This window comes from Gossypium raimondii, chromosome 7 (assembly GCF_025698545.1).
Source record: "Gossypium raimondii isolate GPD5lz chromosome 7, ASM2569854v1, whole genome shotgun sequence".
NCBI classification, from domain to species: Eukaryota; Viridiplantae; Streptophyta; class Magnoliopsida; order Malvales; family Malvaceae; genus Gossypium; species Gossypium raimondii.
In genome coordinates, this window is record NC_068571.1 from 34,303,556 (window position 1) to 34,324,030 (window position 20,475).

The 20,475-nt window shown below is 34.5% G+C and overlaps 1 protein-coding gene and 1 pseudogene across 1 annotated transcript; both read left to right on the plus strand.

Moving 5' to 3' along the window:
* The first annotated feature begins 362 nt into the window (after positions 1 to 362).
* On the plus strand, positions 363 to 1,628 carry LOC105794505 (proline-rich protein 3). Its single transcript, XM_012623695.2, has 2 exons — positions 363 to 956; positions 1,054 to 1,628. The coding sequence occupies exons 1-2, from the start codon at positions 419 to 421 to the stop codon at positions 1,389 to 1,391; spliced, it is 876 nt and encodes a 291-aa protein (XP_012479149.1). The 5' UTR covers positions 363 to 418; the 3' UTR covers positions 1,392 to 1,628.
* Positions 1,629 to 17,419: 15,791 nt separating this feature from the next.
* LOC105794483 (proline-rich protein 3-like) lies at positions 17,420 to 18,692 on the plus strand (annotated as a pseudogene).
* Positions 18,693 to 20,475: the final 1,783 nt, after the last annotated feature.

Below are 20,475 nucleotides of genomic sequence, written 5' to 3' on the forward strand. Positions count from 1 at the left end.
TCCCTTAACCTGGCAGGTTTCGAGCTGCCTACAACATTTCCATTTTTCCTTCGTGGTGATGCTCTTTTTTGCCTGTCATGGACATGTAACTTCAGGCATATAATTTTTTTACGATTAATTTTTAACAAGATTTTAGTATCTATTTTCATAGCATTTGACGATCTTCATTAGGGTTGCAGGAAAAGGTGTCCATGTACATTAGATTTAGATTATTTAGGTAGTGGTACTCCAGTCTACAAATCACGTTGGGATCGTGCACCCAACGTAATGTTCCTACATTGTTTATTTTATTTCCTAACTATTAATCATAATCAATAATCATTGGTAACAAATTTCCCTATAAATAGGCAACGTTGTGAGCCGCTTTCTTCATCCACCATCTTCCTTTCTTTGTTCATATAGTAGTTACTACATCACAATGGCTCTCCCACGTCTCTCCTTGCCATTCTCCTTACTTCTACTTTCATTGCTAGTTATTGCTTCGGCTGGCGATTATAGCGATGCTTCATCTAAATATGGTTTCGATGGAATACCGGCTGACAGCCCTCAGGCAAAGCCAGATGAAGCAGAAATACCTCATTATGGCACCAAACCAGACTACTACAAGCCCCAACCAACATACAAAGACAAGTCTGAGGGAAATGAAAAGCCTGCAGGTTACTACACGACACCATACGTTATTAAACCAAAGCCAGAAGGAGAAGAAAAGCCTAATCACAAGCCTGAACCTGAAGAAGAAAAACATTATTATGGTAGTAAACCAGACAACTACAAGCAAACAAAGGAAGGTGAAAAACCCGAAAATGAAAGAAAACCATACGTCGTTAAACCAGAGCCAAAAGGTGAAGAAAAGTCTTACGATGGCACAAAACCAGAAGAAATGAATAATCGTATCTCCATTGCTGTTCAAGGGCTTGTTTTATGTAACACAGGTTCCAAGTATTACCCAATTCAAGGTAATGTACTCAGACAGTCCTAATACTCCCTTTATGTATTTTGTGTTGATTGAGTGTAGTTGGCTTCTTAATTTCTCTCATTTATTGGCATGAGCAGGGGCTTCTGCAACGATAACATGTAAAGCTGTTGATGAGGTAGGGGCCGAGAGAACTGTCTCCATTTGCAGCAAAGCAACTGATACAAAAGGTTACTTCTTTGCTACATTGTCTGATCAAGGTCGTGACAAGTTGAAGCTTAAAGAGTGCAAGGCGTACCTTAAAAGCTCTCCATTGGAGGCCTGCAATGTTCCCACTAATGTCAACAAAGCCATTGAGGGTGCTCGTCTTTCTGCTTTCCGTGTTCTAAAGGAGAAGAAGACGAAATTGTATTCTGTGGGGCCTTTCTTCTACACCACCCAAGCTAAACCAACGGCAGCCCCTAAATATGGTTACTAAAGTTGAATCCTTTCCTCTTGACTATACAATCTAATTTCCTCCCCCATTTTGATATTCTGTTTTGAAGTTTGAGATGGCAACTTGAGTTGATTCTTTCCTGTGTTAATTTCCATCTTTTTTTTAAGTGAACCTTGTTTGATTTGATGATTGGCTTGCTCCAGTAGTAGCCTCTTTCCGGAACTTGTAATGAACATTGGTCTATCTATAATATTTTGAATATCATTTGTTTTTAATAAATTATGTAAGGAGAGTAAGATTTTTTTTTAATAAAGTTCTAAGTAATCACAAGCATCAAATTATGACAAATGGATAGTTTGAGTAACCACAATACAGAATCAAACCATTACATCGCAAACCAATCTAGACTAAAGTTAATAAACGGACTAAACTAACTGGACTAAAATCTATTCATGGCAACCACAAATGAGACGACTCGAAAACCTACACATAAAATTGTGCATGACAAATCTCGAATCACGACCCTAGACCTCCACTCTTATCAATTGAACGAAGGCCTCCTCGGCATAATAGAATTTTTAGATTTCTCAAATAAATCAGTGGAAAATGTTTTAATTGTGGGTTATTTTTTTTTCAAATTTTATTTTTAGAAGATTAGTTTTCATCAAAATGTTAGAATAAATTAGCCATATGTGCTAGTTTTTTTTTTAATTGGCCTTTTAGGCTTTTTTTTAAAAAATTAAGAAAATAGGTCCATTTTGGAGCTCTCCTCGGCTTTTTTTTTTAAATTTTGTTAGGGTTAGGGTTTTTTTAGGAATTAGGGTTTAAGGTTTTAGAAGTACAACCATGCAAGTTTATAGGTAGATTTGAGGGGTCGAGGATGCGATAATTGTCTCAGAACACATACATTTCATATGTCATGCTGGGATAGGACTATTATCTCAGAAACTCATCTTATGGAAGTCAGGTTTTGGGGTGACAGTGGTTGATACGATCATGGGTCAAAGTCTAAGTGGAGGTCTCAGTCAGCAGCCGTGAGGCGATCATGGGTTCGAGTATAACCGGGGGCCAGTTGACGGTCGTTATGCGGTTATGAGTTCAAGCTTTTTGGATACCTGCAAATGATGCATTACATATACCATACATAAGATTGATGCCATAATTATAGGAAAAAACGGAGGGATTTTCGGTGTAATTAAACAGAGGGATTTTCGGTGTAATTAACATAGTTTTTTTCTTTACTTCCATGCACCCGACATTTTTAACATTTCATTCTTCTATGAAGGCTGACACCGAGGTGGACACAAGAGGGCTCTTAGGTGGAGAGCGGATGTTCCGACATAGTAGAGGTCAAACTCGAGTCGACGTAATAGTGGTTGTAATTATTAATGGGTTGTTTAATAATGACAACTGTTGTCTCTCGGAAAGAAGCATCACCTTTATTGCGCCGCAACAGTTGCTGTCCACCTGAGAGTTCTCTTACGTCCACGGCAGTGCTGGCCTTTGGATAGGAAGGAAGGTTAAAGGTATCAGCTGTGTGGAAATGGAGAAAAAAGTTACACCGATTATAATGGGAATCCCCATAGTTTTTCCTTATGATTATGCCTTCAAAATTTTGTATGGTATTTACAAGGCAGCATCTTCGGGTATCCGAAAAGTTTGAACTCGTGCCCGCATAACGACCGTCAACTGGTTCCCCCGTTATACTCCGATCCATGACCTCATAACGATCGATAATCAAGACCTCTACACAGACTTCCACCTATAATCGTATAAAGCAAAATCACCTCAGAACCTGACTTTCACACGATAGGTTTTTGAGGTAATAGTCCTATCTCGATAAGATATATGAAATGTGTGTGTCTCAGAGTGATATCACATCATCGACAACTCAAGAATACCTCAAATAAAAAAATTTATTAGAGATGGAAATTTGTAACATTGAAGTGGGGAAGAAAATCGAGAGAGAGAAATATTGTAAAGTGAAGGGATATAGGCCGGGAGGGATGATGGGTTTAGGGATGATGAAGTATGGAGGGGTAGCCCCCTTTTATAAGCGTGGGAGAGGGTGAGATTGCAAAGGAAAAAAATCTTCGTCGTCGAAAACGCGTTGTAGGACCGGCTTTTTCATCAAATATCTTCAAAACGTGCTTCAAATCTTACCTACTTTTTTGGTAGACTTTACTAGAAATGCTAAGAAAGCTCGTCCAACTGAACGTTTTGAAGCACTGAATACCCTTTGAAGAACGTGTTTGATAAAATTATTTGATTTGTGAAACACATTTTCGAGCACCGAAGAGCGTTTTATTATTATTATCAGATGAAAGTGTGTCTTTTGAAATGCATTTTGAAGCACACATTCCTTCTCTCCTTATTCTATTTTGTTATTAAAGTACTGAAATATTTAGAACTTACACATGTGACAATTTCATATCAAACATTGAAGAGTTGCATTATGAGTATTGTCTGCATTTCTTTCGATAACCATCTGAATTTTTTTGTGTTCTAAATATCTAATTTGTTTTAAATTGAAATGAGTTGACGAGTGAAATTCGTCATTTACTACGACTGTCAAATATGTAATACAAAAGTTGAGGTCGTATTTGCAGGAGCCCAGTCCTTGGAATTGACTTTCAACCGTAACATTCAATTGCGTGAGCTACGGACTAGAATCAGGAGGAAAGTTAGGGGTTCGAGTCGGGAAATAATTTCGAGCTTGCAATGTAGATATCCGACATCGATTGACCTCTTTAAGTATGAGTTATTTGATGTGAAAGGCGAGCTCGAGCTGGAGGCGGTTATATCATCGCACTGCTCAAGCGAAAATGCTGTAATGGAGTTATCTATCAAGTTTGCCCAGGCTAATGGAGCTGGTCCATCTTCAACCACTGGTGCGGCTAATGTGGGAACCGAAGCTAAAGTAGAAAGTCCTACTACACGGTTGTGTGGTGGGTTCACTAGTTTGTTACAAAGCTCCTATTATGATGTCCCCGTAGTATCAATGGGTAGACATTCTTTAATTTTTGACACTGATTTAAACTTCAGTGGCCATTATCGGTCAAGGTATTAGCGTAACCCGAACCTTGACACTCGGGCACGACATTTAGTTAGTGTGTTTGATTTCAACTTCAGTGGTTCGATGTCTTAGGGTGGAAGCACTTATATTGGGGGGCCATCAACCTACACTGGTTTGTAATCCGGTGCAAATTTTACCGAGCACATGGGGTATAGAAGAACTGATGACTTACTTTCTACGATCGGGTCCGACGAGGGCACATTGAACCCTTTAGTTGAAGATGAAAATGAAGGCGCGGCTGAGGAAGAAGATGCAGTCAAGGAAGAAGAGGCAGCGGATGCAGTTAACGGATCAGAGTCAGACCTCGGTCCAATTCGATAGTTTGGTCCAGATAATTCAGAAGTAGCACTTTTTTCTGAACTAGAGTAGGTTCTAATTGAGCTAGAACCTTGTGGTTTTGACGATAACAGTTCAGACAATGCTTCAGATCCAGATTCGTGATTCAGGGCATATGGACCTCCGCCTTATATGACTAACATCAACCTCTCCATTGAGGGTGGTTTAAAGTTTCGGCAGCTACTGCACAGAACTTTTAGCCATACAAGCTCATCGTCAGATGTCCGAGTATTAGAAGTTGGCATGGAATACCCCATCAAAGATGCTTTTCTTGCTTCACTAAAGTAATACAACTTCAAAAATGGTGTGAACTATCACGTCACAAAATCTTGTTTAGAGAAATTCGAGGGAAACTGCGCAATGCGTGATGGGAGGTACAAATGGAAAATCATGACATCTTTTCGAAAGAAGCCAAACTTGTGGACAATAAAGAAAGTATTCTGGTCTACATATTTGTGTTGTAGCAGGTGCACAATGCGATCACCCAATTTTCTGACATAATATGACTTGATCGGGGTCTTTATTTTTTCCAATAATGTGACTTTAACTCGTAATTTACATGTGTAAGTCAGGATCATCCGAGGCTAGACTCCGACATGATATCTGATATTATTCTACTTATGGTGAAAGTGAGTCCCAGGATTCCCATCTCGGTGTTGATTGCCAACATCTATAACTTGTACGATTACACGCCATCGTACTACAAGGCATGGGTCGCAAAACAAAAAGCTATAGATAAGCTGCATCACAACTGGGACATGTCGTACAATGATTTATGACAATAGTTTCAGGTACTGGATCGATATGTAACAGATTCTGTAACTGATCCAGAAATGCACCTAGCGTACTTCGAAGATCGTCTGGCCCCTGGGAAAAGAACGTTCCACCGATTCTTTTGGACATTTAATCAATGCAGGGAAGCTTTCTGGAATTGCAAGCCTTTGGTGCAAATTGATGGCACCTGACTGTATGAAAGGTATTAACATCGTTGTTGATAGTCGTTGTCTCAATAACTCTCTCCGAAAACATAGATGAATAAGATTTCTTCTTTAGCCGATTGCACCGTCACGTTTGCCTGTAACCCTACATATGTGTCATATCCTATAGGGGAACCAGAATCTTGGCCACTATTGAGCGGCATGGTAGCCTTTGGGATCGCACCCACCATAGGTACTTTATAAGGCATGTCGGCTCCAACTGCCACTCAAAATGGCCTTCGAAAAGTGAGCGAGATCAATGCATTGACATTGGCATGTAGTTTCCACTTTATCCACAATTATGATAAACCATATACCATCGTATATTATTTGTATTCATCAGTATACTTTTCTCGACAAGGTATGAGCTCGTCCAACATCGTTTCCATGAGATGTTGGGTAACTTGTGCACCATCAACAACGCCGATGTGGACTACCTCGCCAACATACCCTTTAAACAGTGGGCGCAATCGTATGACAGGGATCTACAGTACGAGCACATGACAATGAACTTAGTCGAATGCATCAATTTCGTACTGAAAGGGACGCGTCATTTGTCGATAACCTCGGTTGTCAAAGAAACATACTTTCACCTGGCTATCTTATTTCCAAAGCGAGTAACGACATATGTTGGGCAGATAGCAGGCAATCACGTTTTTTGCGAGGATGTCATGAAAGAAATTAGATGAAATGCAACGATAGCGAACACTATGCATGTAGTGTGTCATTCACGTCGAAACTTGAGATAACTAGAAACGAATTACATGTAGATCCAATAATAATAAATGAATTGAAATGTAACAACCCGATTTTGAACCTAATCGAAACAGTGGTTTCGAGACCACAAATTCGAGTCTGAAAAATATTTTAATATTATTTTCTGTGTTAATTATGTGTGAATTTACAGGTGTGAAAGTTTTGTGAATTTATTTTATTGTTTGTGTGCTTAATTTGAGAAAAGGGCTTAATCGCGTTGAATGAAAATTTGATGATTTAAAAAAGAAAGTGCCTAATTGTTGTTGTCTTTATAATTTGGAGGCTTTATGTTGTAATTTAGCCAATATTAATGGTAGTGGACGAAATATTAATAATACATATGGTTTTTATATATTAAAAAATATAATATAATGTTATATTAAAATAAACATAACTTAAAAGCCATGTTTTCATCTTTCTTCAAACTGAAACAAAAAAGAAAAGAAAAAGAAATAAGAAAGCTAGGTATTCGACCCTTGTTCAAGTAATTTGGGGTATGTTTCGGTTTCAGTTTTTGATAATTTTTACGTTTTTGAGATCGTTGCTAAGCTATCTTCAAAGCCCATGTTTTAATTTTTGAATTTGATGATGATTTTGTGTTTTTACATTGATGATAGCTTGTGATTTTTGTTGTTTGTTGATGAAATATTAAAGATATGTGAAAGATTAACATGTTTTGTCTGGGGATTTTTGATGAATTTGAGTAATTTGAACTAAATTGTGAAAATAAATTTTTGAGGGACTAAAATGTGAAATAAATGAAAAATATGGACGTGTTTGGAGCTTGTGAATATTCGGCCTAGCTATGGAGAAGTGAAATTTTGTGTCTTTTGTGTTTTATGTTATAGGGACTAAATTGTAAAAAGTGTAAAATGTCAGGGCAAAATGGTAATTTTCCCATTTATGTGTTTTTGGATTTAATTGAATGAATATGTGGTTAAATTAGTTAAATTTTAATTTATTTAGATCAAGAACGGAAGAAAACAGAATTAGATCGGGGGAAATCGAAAGTAGAAGAATAGTCGATTTAACCGTTCGACAACGTCTGAGGTAAGTCTATAGGCATTTAAATGTTGTTAAACTTGAGAATATATTAAATGTTATGTGATGAATTGAATTATTCGATTATATATGTATTTGGCCGAATGTGATTTGAGATAAGGGAACTATGTTTCGAGCTCGTTTCGATCGAGATAAAATGTCTGAAAGTCCTGTACGAACCCTAGGAATAGATATGATACATATGTCATGACATAGGACCTTTGATATGTGTTTTTTGTGTAAGACCACGTCTGGGATGTTGGCATCGATTTGTGTTTACGTGTAAGACCCTATTTGGGACAGTGGCATCGATATGTGATTACATGTAAGACCATGTATGAGACGTTGGCATTGTACGAGCTTTTCGATTATCCGCGTATCCTTTTTAATTCCGAACGGTTCAACCGGCAATGTGAGGTAAAGACCGAATGAAAAATCGAATTACGGGTTCAGGTATGTGATAGTAAATGTTTATATGGAAACAAGGTAAGTTGATTACTTGAAATGATATAAGGTACGTGAATATGAATTTTGGATTAGTATATTTGAACATATGTATATGATTCGGCCTATTGAGGTCATTATGAAATTAAAAGTGAAATTTATGTATGTAATTATGATAGTTATATTCGACCATATAATATGTATGTAAGATCAAAGTATGACCTTGGTAGTAAATGATATCTTTGTATTGTAAATTAAGTGAATTCGGCCTTACTAGCTAAATGTTAATATGCCATTTTTAATAGTTATGTTTATGCTTATGATTTACTAAGCTTTAATAGCTTACTGTGTGTTTGTACTTGTTTACCTCTTTTTTATAGATTTTGGAGTCGTTACGAGCTCGGGGATCGTCAGCAAAGTCTATCACACTATCGATTGTTTCTTTTGGTATTTTACTAAGTTGATTTTGAGCATAAGGCATGTATAGCATAGTTGAAATGTTTGATTTTTGGGCATGTATATATATAAAGCCATGCGAAAATGACTTGATGACTTTGCTTAGGTTCGGCTATATGAGTTCTTGTTTAAATGTTTAATGTGTTTGGTTTTATCATTTGACCATGGCTTAATTATGCGGTATATGGTTGTTATGTTAGATAATATTGTGGTAAATGTTTTGATATATATATAAAGTGTGATATGTATGGGTTTAGTATTTAAGTGAGCTTGGTTAGGTCTTTTAAAATGAGCTATGTATTTAAAGGTTAGAAGTTAATTATATGTCCGAATGTGTATGGGTTAGATGATTATAAGTCCAAATGTGATATGGTTACTTTGAGTCAAATTGAAATGGTATGTTTGCATTGGTGAAATGGTTTAGAAATGAGGAATATGTGTACAAGAATATTCGACTAAAGTATTAAACTTTTATAAATAGGTATGTGATATGGTTTATGTTATGTATTAAAACCATCTTATAAGATCGAATATATAGTTAGTGAATGGTTATGTGTATGGATTTAAAGAATGCGAATTTAGTGAATTTTTTTAGTATAATTTGTGCTCAAACGGTTCAAATCAAAATGGTTATTTAGCATGAATTTGTGTCAAGAAAAGAAATATATTTGGTCATTGAAATGATACTTGTTTAAATGATTATATGTGTATACATGACTAGTATGCCATGTGGTTAATTAATGGAATAAGTTAATATTGATTCGGTAATTATATGTAGTTATGGTTTAGACATTAGTAAATATCGTATGATATTATAGTAAATAAAGTATGTTGATTGGTTATGTTTTATATTTCCAATGCCGTATAGATGAATAAATGAAAATTTTAATAGTAAAGTTTGTTTTGTTTGAAGTTTAAATTTGTATATGTGCAAGAGTTTATATATATTTATAAAATAAATTTGATATATGACTAAAGGAATAGTAATTTTGCATACGTTCGTTATATGGTATGTTTAGATAGATACCGGATTATGTTTTAACTATGCAATGTTTTTGAATGTTATGATTATTTTTATAAATTTGATATTTGATTAAGTTTCGAGATTTGATGTGGTAAAATTTTGAGTTGTGAAATGTAATGAATATCTGTATGAACTGTGATATGTTCAATAATGCCTTGTAACCCCAATCCGGCGAAGGACACGGGTTAGGGGTGTTACATGAAATGATGAAGTAAGAGAAACAAATTACATGAATCACTATCTGCAATGAATGCATTTTCTTACTAAAAACAAAGATGATTTAGGAATTAATTTAAAGTTCTTCAAATTATTAATTAATTAATTATAATTAAATAATTAAAACTCAAAGAATGAATTAAATTAATTAAGTCATTATAAATTTGTTGAATAATGAAATTAAATATATTTTCCTCATAGATTTTATTCCGCTAAAGTTGCTATAATTTTAACGGAATTAAAATTGGATTGAAAAATTATTTAATTGAGAAATTAATTTAATTAATTGATTAAATAAATAATAGTTTGGGTAATAGAAATAAATATTGGGTTGGATAAATTATAAGTGTTGATAAAAGTCCGAATAACACATATAATTGACCCAATACACGAGAGGCCCAAAATAGACACGATTAGTATAAGGGGCAACAAACCCTAGTATTTATTAGGGCATGCCGCCCCTATACTCCTAATTGGAGTAGAAGTTGTATTTTCTATTAAATATTATTATTTAATCAAGCCTTATTCGAACATAAATTTTGTACTGATTCTCTATAAATAGGAATTATGGGTTTAGCAATTTACAACATTTTTCAGACGACGTTATTCTGCCAAAAAGTAGTGAAAATTAATTTCAAAGACGCATAGTTTCCGTTCATAGAGAGAATTAACCTTCCTTCTGAAAGTTAATAAAGTTTTTCATTCTATACAATTGGTTTGATAAATTTTGAGTACACACTCAAAGCAGTTCGTGGTTTGAGAATAACTGATAAGGTTGTTCGATAGAAAGTCAAGATCGACGCATAGTTTTCGTTTATAGAGAGAATTAGCCTTCCTACTGAAAGTAAATAAAGTTTTTCATTCTATACAATTGGTTTGATAAATTTTGAGCACACACTCAAAGCAGTTCGTAATTTGAGAATAACTGATAAGGCTATTCGATAGAAAGTCAAGATCGATTTTAGTCCGCCTTGTATAAAGCACATATATAATTTCAGTAAAATTTATTATTATAAATAACACAAAAGGTTCGGTTTTAGAAAATTTTAAAAATTTTAAAAGAATCGTTTTTTAAACAGATTTTTTTTCAACAAAGACAACCAAGAATCATTGGAGAGGGTATATTAACAGTAGTTCCTGAGATTTATCCTCAATAGGTGCAAGAATAAGTCCTAAATATTCCTCTAATTGCATCTAGGCCAAGCGCTGAAATAGAAGGTATTCCTACTACTTGATCAGAAGCCCCTGTAGATGATATAGTTGATTTACTTTCTATTTTGCTTTTGAGAAAATTGTCCAGACTAAGAATGTTGAGAACAAATAGAACATTGAAAACGGGGAAGATGTTATGTCTTCAAAAGAGTCAGCGAAGGCGGTCGAAGAGATAGATTGCTTGTTGTCTGAATCGCCACACCCAATCAAGACCCTCAGCTTGACCAACTTATTAAGGCCATTTCTCAACAAGTTCCTACTAAGGCTAACTTAGAAGCCCAACAAGATGTTGAGGAGGTTGTAGCTATGAATGATCACGGAAAGTTTGATGAAGGTGACAATAATGATGCAAAACCAGAGGTAGTGATTACCTTGGTTGTAACTAGCCCTACTCAAAAGATTGAGTCTGAATATGCTGCCAAGAAAGCTGTCGGCAATGGAAAGGAACCTTTTATTCCAAACGTTCCTATGAAGAACGGAGCTAAAAGACAGAAAATTCCATAATGTGTTCCATTTGACTCTAACCTTGAATATATGTTCCAATAGTAGAATTGGAAGTTCATGCAGGAAGGAACCTAAGGTCCAAAAGACCTTGTGCACTATCCTCTACAAAGGAAAGAAATATAAAGATGGAGGAGGTAGGGGTATCAGACGTTCTGAAAGAAGCTCAACCAGAACACAACCTAAGGAAATGTTCATCAACCTTGCCTGTGCAAAAAGAATGAAGGTTGTTGCTCAGAAGGGACTCCTTCTTGAAAGAAACATTGAGGCGAGCGGGTTATACAAGAACGAGCTTGAAATTTTCTTGGAGTAGAACTAACTTCTCACTTAAGTGGCATCTGTGAAGCCATTGGTCAAAAGTGTGGTCTTGGAGTTTAATGTGAATCTACGAAAGTCCATCAACAATTCAAACCACCTGTATTATATGCAAGCCTATGTAAGAGGTCATTATTTTCGTTTCAATCCAAGTGCAATAAGTGACTTTCTCCATTATCAAGGTAGATATGATATGAATTTTATAATTAAGAATGATTTTCTTGCTTCTAAGTTGACCAGTAATGTTCGAACAATATGACCTGAGGGACAATACTTCAAAGCATCAGAGCTTGAACCTATTTGCGCAACTCTTCAGGCAATAGTAACCAGAAACTAGTTTCCCAACATTTAAAGGAATGTGGTGACGAAATGCATGGGTGCCTTATTCTACAAGGGAATATTATTCATTCCTTTTGATTTTGGTCAATTAATTTTTAACAAGATTATCAAGCATGTAGAGACCAGGAGCACAAGGCTTGCTTTGCCCTCTCAATCCCTAATCTTTCTATAAGTTACCTTAACTTTTATAATGTCATTGATTAGTTTAAATAGTTTATTTTGATTAAAATATAGTTGTAACTTTTAAGAGTTGTAAACACTATTAAAAATATTTGTCAAACCCATGTCCCTTGCAATGCCATTTTTTTACATGGCTACTAAGGTTTTTTTTAATTTCAAAATGTTACACCAACAAATTTAACAAAATAATTTAATGATATCAACAATTGGATTTGAATCTTTAAATTTGAAATATAGAGTTCTTAAATTCTTAAACATAAAAAGTACGAAGACTAAATTTCAAATGTACAAAAAGTATAGAGACTTGAAGTATATTTTAATTTTCAAATATTTTCTTTATAATTTAGTCTAAAAATAATTAACCCAACGCAAGCGCAATAAAAACCATACTACTATGAATAAAAATCTTAATGACTTACCTAAAAATTAAAATATAATACAAAAAAGTGATAATTAATATATTAAAATAATGTAAATATGTGAGAAAGTTAGAACGTATTGAAATTATTATTATGAAAACAAAAACTTTGGGATAGAGATGGAAGAATAATACAATAAAGGAAAATATTATTATTATAATCAGAATAAAAAAAACATATTGAAATTAAACAATAAAAACACATATAGATACAAGAGCTCAATAAGGGAGGTAAACAAGGAGGAGGAGAAGGTGGTTGGGGGTTTGGAACGGTTAACGTGTGTAGAGTGGAGTGCCTTCAATGATTGAGATAAATGGGAAAAGTAATAGAAATCTCCCATGGTAGAAGAATGAGCTAAGAAATGTGTATGGTGGTTGAAGGGTGGAAGAGAGGAAGAACCCCCAAAAACCTCTTCTTTTCCATAATCCCAATGGGTGTATATAAAGGGGTCCTTGGTGGGACTTGGCTAAGATATTCATGTATAACAATTGTCCTCCCAGTCCAAGGGAAGGTTATAAAGCGACATTGCCAGAAATGAAAAGCAACGACAAGGTCTCTATGTCATGTGTGAGGTCAATTTGATTTAGGAAAATTCGTTTGTATTTCTTCTTGCAAAAATTATGATAATTCATGGGTATTTGGAATTATGCCGACATCATAGGCATTGCAACTGTTCATAAGCATTTAAAATTACGCTACCACTATAGGTAAAATAACCATTTGAAATTAAGCTTGCCTTGGAGGTGGAGCAACCGTTCGAGATTATGTTAATGTAATAAGGCAAGTCACCATTCGGTGAGGCCGTTCGAAAACGTCGTTCAGGATTATGCTAAGTATGTGAGGACTGATTAACGTTAATAATTAATTGAAAAAGGGTAATGAAGATATTACCTTTAGGAGCAATAAGTTTAAGAGGGTGTGAGACCTGAACCTTTAAGAGCTATACCCTCAAGAAGGTGATGCTGAAAAAATTGATTTAGAAAAACAGTGTTTGTAGCACAACGAAAGTTTAAAATTTTTCTTAAAATTAAACTTTGTGATATTTATAGCAATAAACCTTAGACCAGAACATTACCTATGCTTTGAGTGAGACAATCTAGGTTGTTTCTTAGCTTTTTGCCAAATGATCTCTATTATCCTTAAACCCTAACTTGCTTTCAGTGTGAGCTTAAACTATACAAACCGAATGCATAGAATGAAAAATTTGATCAACTTTCAGTAGGGAAGTTAATTTCTCTATGAAAAATCAAAAACTTTTTAGCTTTGTAGAAAACAAAATTTATTCTATAAATAAATTGATACTATTTTTTGACAGAGTAATGACGTTCAATTGGTGCGTCAATTAGGTCATTCCATAATTCCTATTTATGGGAAAAATGTACAACAATTTTACTTGAACAAGGAGAAATTAAATAATAATATTTTAATACAAAAAACACATTTCCTTGTTAGGAAACCTTAGCGGTGGTGGTATAACAAGTCAAATCCGACCATATGATAGGATCTGAGCTTGATGTGTCACTACTCAAAATCAAACTAACTTATAGCAAAACAATTTGGCAGAAGCTTTATAAAATTATTAAAAATTTATACATATAAACATATGATAATTGTGGTTTTACTGAAATTTGAATGAAATCGTTAACAGTTTGAAATAACGTTCAATCCATTTGGCATATAATTTCAAATATAATAACTTCATTAAAAAAATGCAATAATTCAAATCCAGACATTGATACTTAATAGAAATATTGTAAAAACAGAGTTTTGTCAAAATAGAAGTTCTTTATACAATTCATTTCCAAAATACATATATACGCCACCCTAAGAGTCATGCATGATATAGAACAAAACAATCAGCTCGCAATAGTAGCAGCACTCTAGCGTAGTCCTTCTAACAAAGTCTTCCTTCAGTTAGCAAGCTTGAGAAAAAAAAGGTAATAGAGTAAGTTCGTATGAACTTAGTGAGTTCCAAGAAGAAATCATACATAATATTTCTTACAACACAATCGAACCTTTTAGAGACACTTACACACGATGAACATAGTACGCCCAGTGGCGTATACAGAACATAGATAGATTGAGTACGCCAACTTACTTAACACATGGGCATATACTGTACACCAACTTAACATAACTTAGACAACCTATCTTCATGCCAACCACGTACCTAGAATTTAGAATTAGAAGCATATCATACATTCTCATTTTCATACATTCACTCACTTAACATCTTATATCATTTTCATGTAGAATAACATGTGTTTTCGTGATCTGCCAAACTGGTTCGCAAAATAGCTACCTTACTGGAGGATACACAATCATATCTCCTATTCTCCATCACCACATATTAGATCATACCATACATGTCAGAAGCAGATGGTAGTGGCTTAAGCATGAAGAATGATGCTTACTTTATATCATAGACTGACTGAACTTAGACTGATGACTTTGGATATCCTTTATCCACATATACACCTTTCATCCATTACAGAGGAGGATAATTTACTTTACACAAATTATTTAAACAAGAAATTTACAGTACAGGAAAGTAAGAAGGAACTCATCTAAAATTCTAGCACAATCTACAAAGTAGGTCCTTTGCCTTTATCACTTGGACCCCCGTTAGCTCCTTGAGCAGTGAGCTGGTACTAACGTATATGTTAGCTAGATAAAAGGTGTTAAGAAGAAGAAGAAGACGTAAAAGGTGTTAAGAAAGACCACCGCTATCTTTATATACTTAAGCACGGATACAAGGATTAGTGGAAAAATAAGATAATTCCACTAACTCTCTTGATTCATGCGATTAAGTGCACTTAACAAAATTTAGGTCTTATTATCTACAGTAGTCTAGTTCTGTTCTAACTAGACTTCAACTTGACTAACTAAATCACCATACAAAAATAATAAACAAATCTAAATAACTGTGAACTTAACAAGTTCGCCCAAAGCATCTGGGTTGGGCAGATACTTAACAAAATAGTCCACCAAACCTTAAAGCTCGCCAAACTAGGATTTTGCCAAATGACGTAGTACACAAAATTCTATACTTAGTCCAAACAAGTACTTTACTTACTCAAATCTATCCTTAATTTACCATATATACGCCAAAAAATAACCAAGTATGGAGACTTCGTCGGGCGGGTTGTTACACGGTGGTAACCCTTACTAGGACTAGAGGTTGCTGCCCCTCATATATTGGGATGAGCTCTAGGGTCCGTCTTGTATCATGGTATGATTATATGTGCTATCTGAACTTTACCAATCTAATAACTACTTTTTTTATTTCCCTAAATATTAATTAATTAATTGCATTAATTCACTCAATTAAAATATTTTTCAACCCAATTCTAATTCTACTAAAATTATGACAACTTTACTGTATTAGAATCTATGAGGAAATATATTTAATTGCCCCATTCAATAAAACTATGATAACTTATTAATTTAGTTCCCACTTTGAACTTTAATTATTTGATTGCAATCAATTAAATCATATTTGAAGAAATTAATCATAATTCCATTAAAGTCATCTGTTGTACTTGAACTTGAACTATGATACAAGATTTCAATAATGGAGAAGAACACGTGTTTGATCGTATTAAAATACAAGTTTATTATTATTTTATTTATATTCATTATTAAATAAATTAAAAAATATTTTTAATGTAAAATATTTTCTTGTGACAAAATTACTATTATTATAAAATCAATTACATCTGAAACATACATTTTAATTAATAGTTTTCTTAAACATCATCGATATCAACATTGTACTTTTTCACATTTTAATTGATTTTCCGTAATTTTATTATTGATTAAATTAACCATATTGAACTAAATTGATCCAAAATATATGAAGGAAAAGCATATATAACATATAACAATAAGAAAACGTGTGAGACATTTTATAAGACATTCTGTTAATGTCTTAATAATAATATTCAGAAGTTTTGAGCAATTTCTTTTCATAACATTTGACCATGTCTATTAGGGTGGCATGGAAAGGTGTCCATGACTACACGTACATTAAATTTAGGTGAAATTCTTGTAGTTTTAGTATCTATACTTTAATTTGATTAATTTTATTTTCTATACTTTTAAATTTTGAAATTTTAGTCTTGACTTAATAGTAACAATTAAATCTCTTGGTTAAATTATGTCATTAATCTTGTATTATGCCTAAAGTTATAGATTTAGCCAGTTCACCAATTGGATAATTCTTAGTGACTATATTTTTTAATTTCAAAATTTTAGTCTTAGTGCAAACGTCAATAATTAAATCTATTAACTGATTTTTTGTGAGTAATATGTGAAAATAACAAATAAACATATCATTACACATGTGAGAATATGTTTGACACATCAAATTTAAAAAATAATAAAACTTAATGAATTTAATAATTATCATTTGATTAGGACTAAAATTTTTAAATTCTAAAAATACAAGGACTAATAGTGACTAAACTAAAATACAAGTACTAAATTCACTATTTAGGGAAAGCATAAAGTCTAATAACACAACTTCATCTTAAATTTAAATTTAGACTATTTGGGTAATGGTAGCCAAGTCTGCAAATGACAACGGGATCGTGCACCCAACTTTTCTACACTGTTTATTATTAATTTCCTGCCTATAATCTTAATTACTCAAAGATAATCATCGGTAAGGTATGCTTATGCTTGACCAATTTCCATATAAATAGGCAACGTTGTGAGCCCCTTTCTTCATCCACTCATATTTCTTTCTTGGTTCTTATAATAATTACTGCATTGCAATGGCTCTCTCACGTCTCTCCTTGGCGTTCTCCTTGTACTGTCATTGCTCGTTATTGCTTCGGCTGGCGATCATGCTGATGCTTCAGCTAAATATGGTTTCGACGGAATACCGGCAGACAGCCCTCAGGCAAAGCCAGATGAGGCAGAAAAGCCTCATTATGGCACCAAACCAGACTACTACAAGCCCCAACCTGTATACAATGACAAGTCTGAGGAAAATGAAAAGCCTGCAGGTTACTACGCAAAACCATACGTTGTTAAACCAAAGCCAGAAGGAGAAGAGAAGCCTCATTACAAGCCTAAACCTGAAGAAAAAGAAAATTCGGGTTACAACAGAAACTCGCACGTTGTTAAACCAAAACCAGAAGAAGAAAATCATTATTATGGCAGTAAACCAGACAACTACAAGCAAACAAAGCCAAGTGAAAAACCCGAATATGAAAGAAAACCATACGTCGTTAAACCAGAGCCAAAAGGTGAAGAAAAGTCTTACGATGGCACGAAACCAGAAGAAATGAATAATCGTCTCTCCATTGCTGTTCAAGGGCTTGTTTTATGTAAAACAGGTTCCAAGTATTACCCAATTCAAGGTAATGTACTCAGACAGTCCTAATACTCCCTTTATGTATTTTGTATTGATTGAGTGTAATTGGCTTCTTAATTTCTCTCATTTATTGGCATGAGCAGGGGCTTCTGCAACGATAACATGTAAAGCTGTTGATGAGGTAGGGGCCGAGAGAACTGTCTCCATTTGCAGCAAAGCAACTGATGCAAAAGGTTACTTCTTTGCTACATTGTCCGACCAAGGTCGCGACAAGTTGAAGCTTAAAGAGTGCAAGGCGTACCTTAAAAGCTCTCCATTGGAGTCCTGCAATGTTCCCACTAATGTCAACAAAGCCATTGAGGGTGCTCTTCTTTCTGCTTTCCGTGTTCTAAAGGAGAAGAAGGCAAAATTGTATTCTGTGGGACCTTTCTTCTACACCTCCCAATCTAAACTAGCGGCATCCCCTCAATATGGTTACTAAAGTTGAATCCTTTCTTCTTGACTACACAATCAAATTTCCTCCCCCATTTTGATATTCTGTTTTGAAGTTTCAGATGGCAACTAGAGTTGATTCTTTCCGTGTTATTTCCCCCTCTTTTTTAACTGAATTTTGTTGTTTGATTTGATGATTTTATGGGCTTGCTCCGGTAGCAGATTCTGTCATTGATTTGGATCTTGTAATCAAATTTGCTCAATCAATAAGAAATAAATATCTATCTATTTATCTATGCAATAGAAGTTATTCGGTTTAGTTTTTAGGCTTTATAAAGGAGTTAAAAGTACTCTATATTTCCACCACCCCTAGTGCTTCGAGCTCGCACAGCAGTTCTATGAGTTATATTTCCGCCTGAAGGTATTTATGGTTGTACTATCTCCGATCTCCTATGTCGCCAAATAGTCTCAGACAACCGCTTTGCCTCTCCAAACTGGACGTTGGTAGCGAAGATGATGATTAAGAGTTTAGGACTGTTGATGTTTTTTGGTGCGTGGATAAAGTTCACGTAACGACTCGATTGTTGTTGATATCGGAAAACCAGTTCAAGATTGGATTTCTTAAATCGAGTAATTTAAAATTTGAAAATCGAGAAATTAGTAAGTTGGATGTGGGATTAATAAATAGAACCGAAGTAAATAAATTAAATTGTCTTATAATAATTAGGGGACTTAAATGTAGAGCAAGTACAATGAAAAAGTTTAATTGAAACTTTGTCATGTCCTTGATTAGCGAATTGTCATGTCCTTAAAAATAAATATTCCATAATCAAAATAGGCTTAGTGGTCTGGAATGATCTTAACCATTAATTGCCACTAATTTTGACGTGAGATGTTAATGAGCATTAGATTTGTAAATTTTTAGTTAAATAATAAAATTAAGTATAATTATATATAATAATCATCCATTAGATATCTAGACTCTCTGCTCCCAAGAGTGCTTTACGTAGAGTCCTAGAGAAAGCAGTAACTGCTGCGGCTTGGGATGGAGGAAAGCGGTGGCGAGGATAGAGAGGGGAGGGACAAAATTCTAAACCAACGCTGATATGCACAGTTTGGACAGAAAAGCTATACAACCCAGAAAGTTTTAGGGCGCAAATGAAAAGTATATGGAAGACAAGGAAAAAGTTTGAGATCCAAATGGTGGGACAAAATTTATTTTTGATAGTGTTTGATTTGGAAGAAGATCTGGAGTCGATTATGGAGGGGAACCTTGGCTTTTTCGTAAAAGTATTATTTTATTTAATAGGTTAATTCAGGCGGTGGAAAGAGATCAGATTAGACTCAATTCATCACCGTTTTGGATAAAAATTGATTCGTATTTACCAGAATTCGATAAGAAGGATCTCCTGCATGCAATTGGTGTTACGTTTGGGGGGTTCTCAGATCCGAAATTAACGAAGCTTGCTGTCGGCTCAGAATCAATTTGGATGTTTGGAAATCACTACGCCGAGGTATTTTTGTCTCTAGTAATCATGTTAATAAAATGTGGGTTCCTTTCAAGTACGAGAATCTACCGATATTTTGTTTTGGAAGTGGAAGAATGGGGCACGGGATAAAAGATCGCACTCAAATAATACCTGCAAGGAAAAGCAAAATTAGTGTTGATCCACCTTATACGTTGGCTTTAAAAGCAGAATCAAAATTAGCTGGAAAAGAAAGTATGAAATTTAATGCTATGATGAAGAAGGTGGGGGTTCAAAGTTCTTACACAGGAGGCAAAGTAGTGTTGAGAGAAAGTTCTAAAACAATAGAAAAAGAGAATAACGAGATTCAGGTTGAATAGGAGTATGTGGAATTGATGGGAGGGAAGTAGATGATAAAGGAACAGGGATGTATATATGGGATAGAGGAGGCCGAGAAGTCAAATGGCAGCAAGGTACAAGAGTGTAAAAACGTAAATCCTAAAAAGAAAACGAGCTGGAAAAGAATAAAACCAATGGCCACAGCGATACAAACAAAGGCTAAGAATAGTACGAGGAAGAGGAAGTCCTCAGAAGGAGGTCTTGCAAGGAGTGA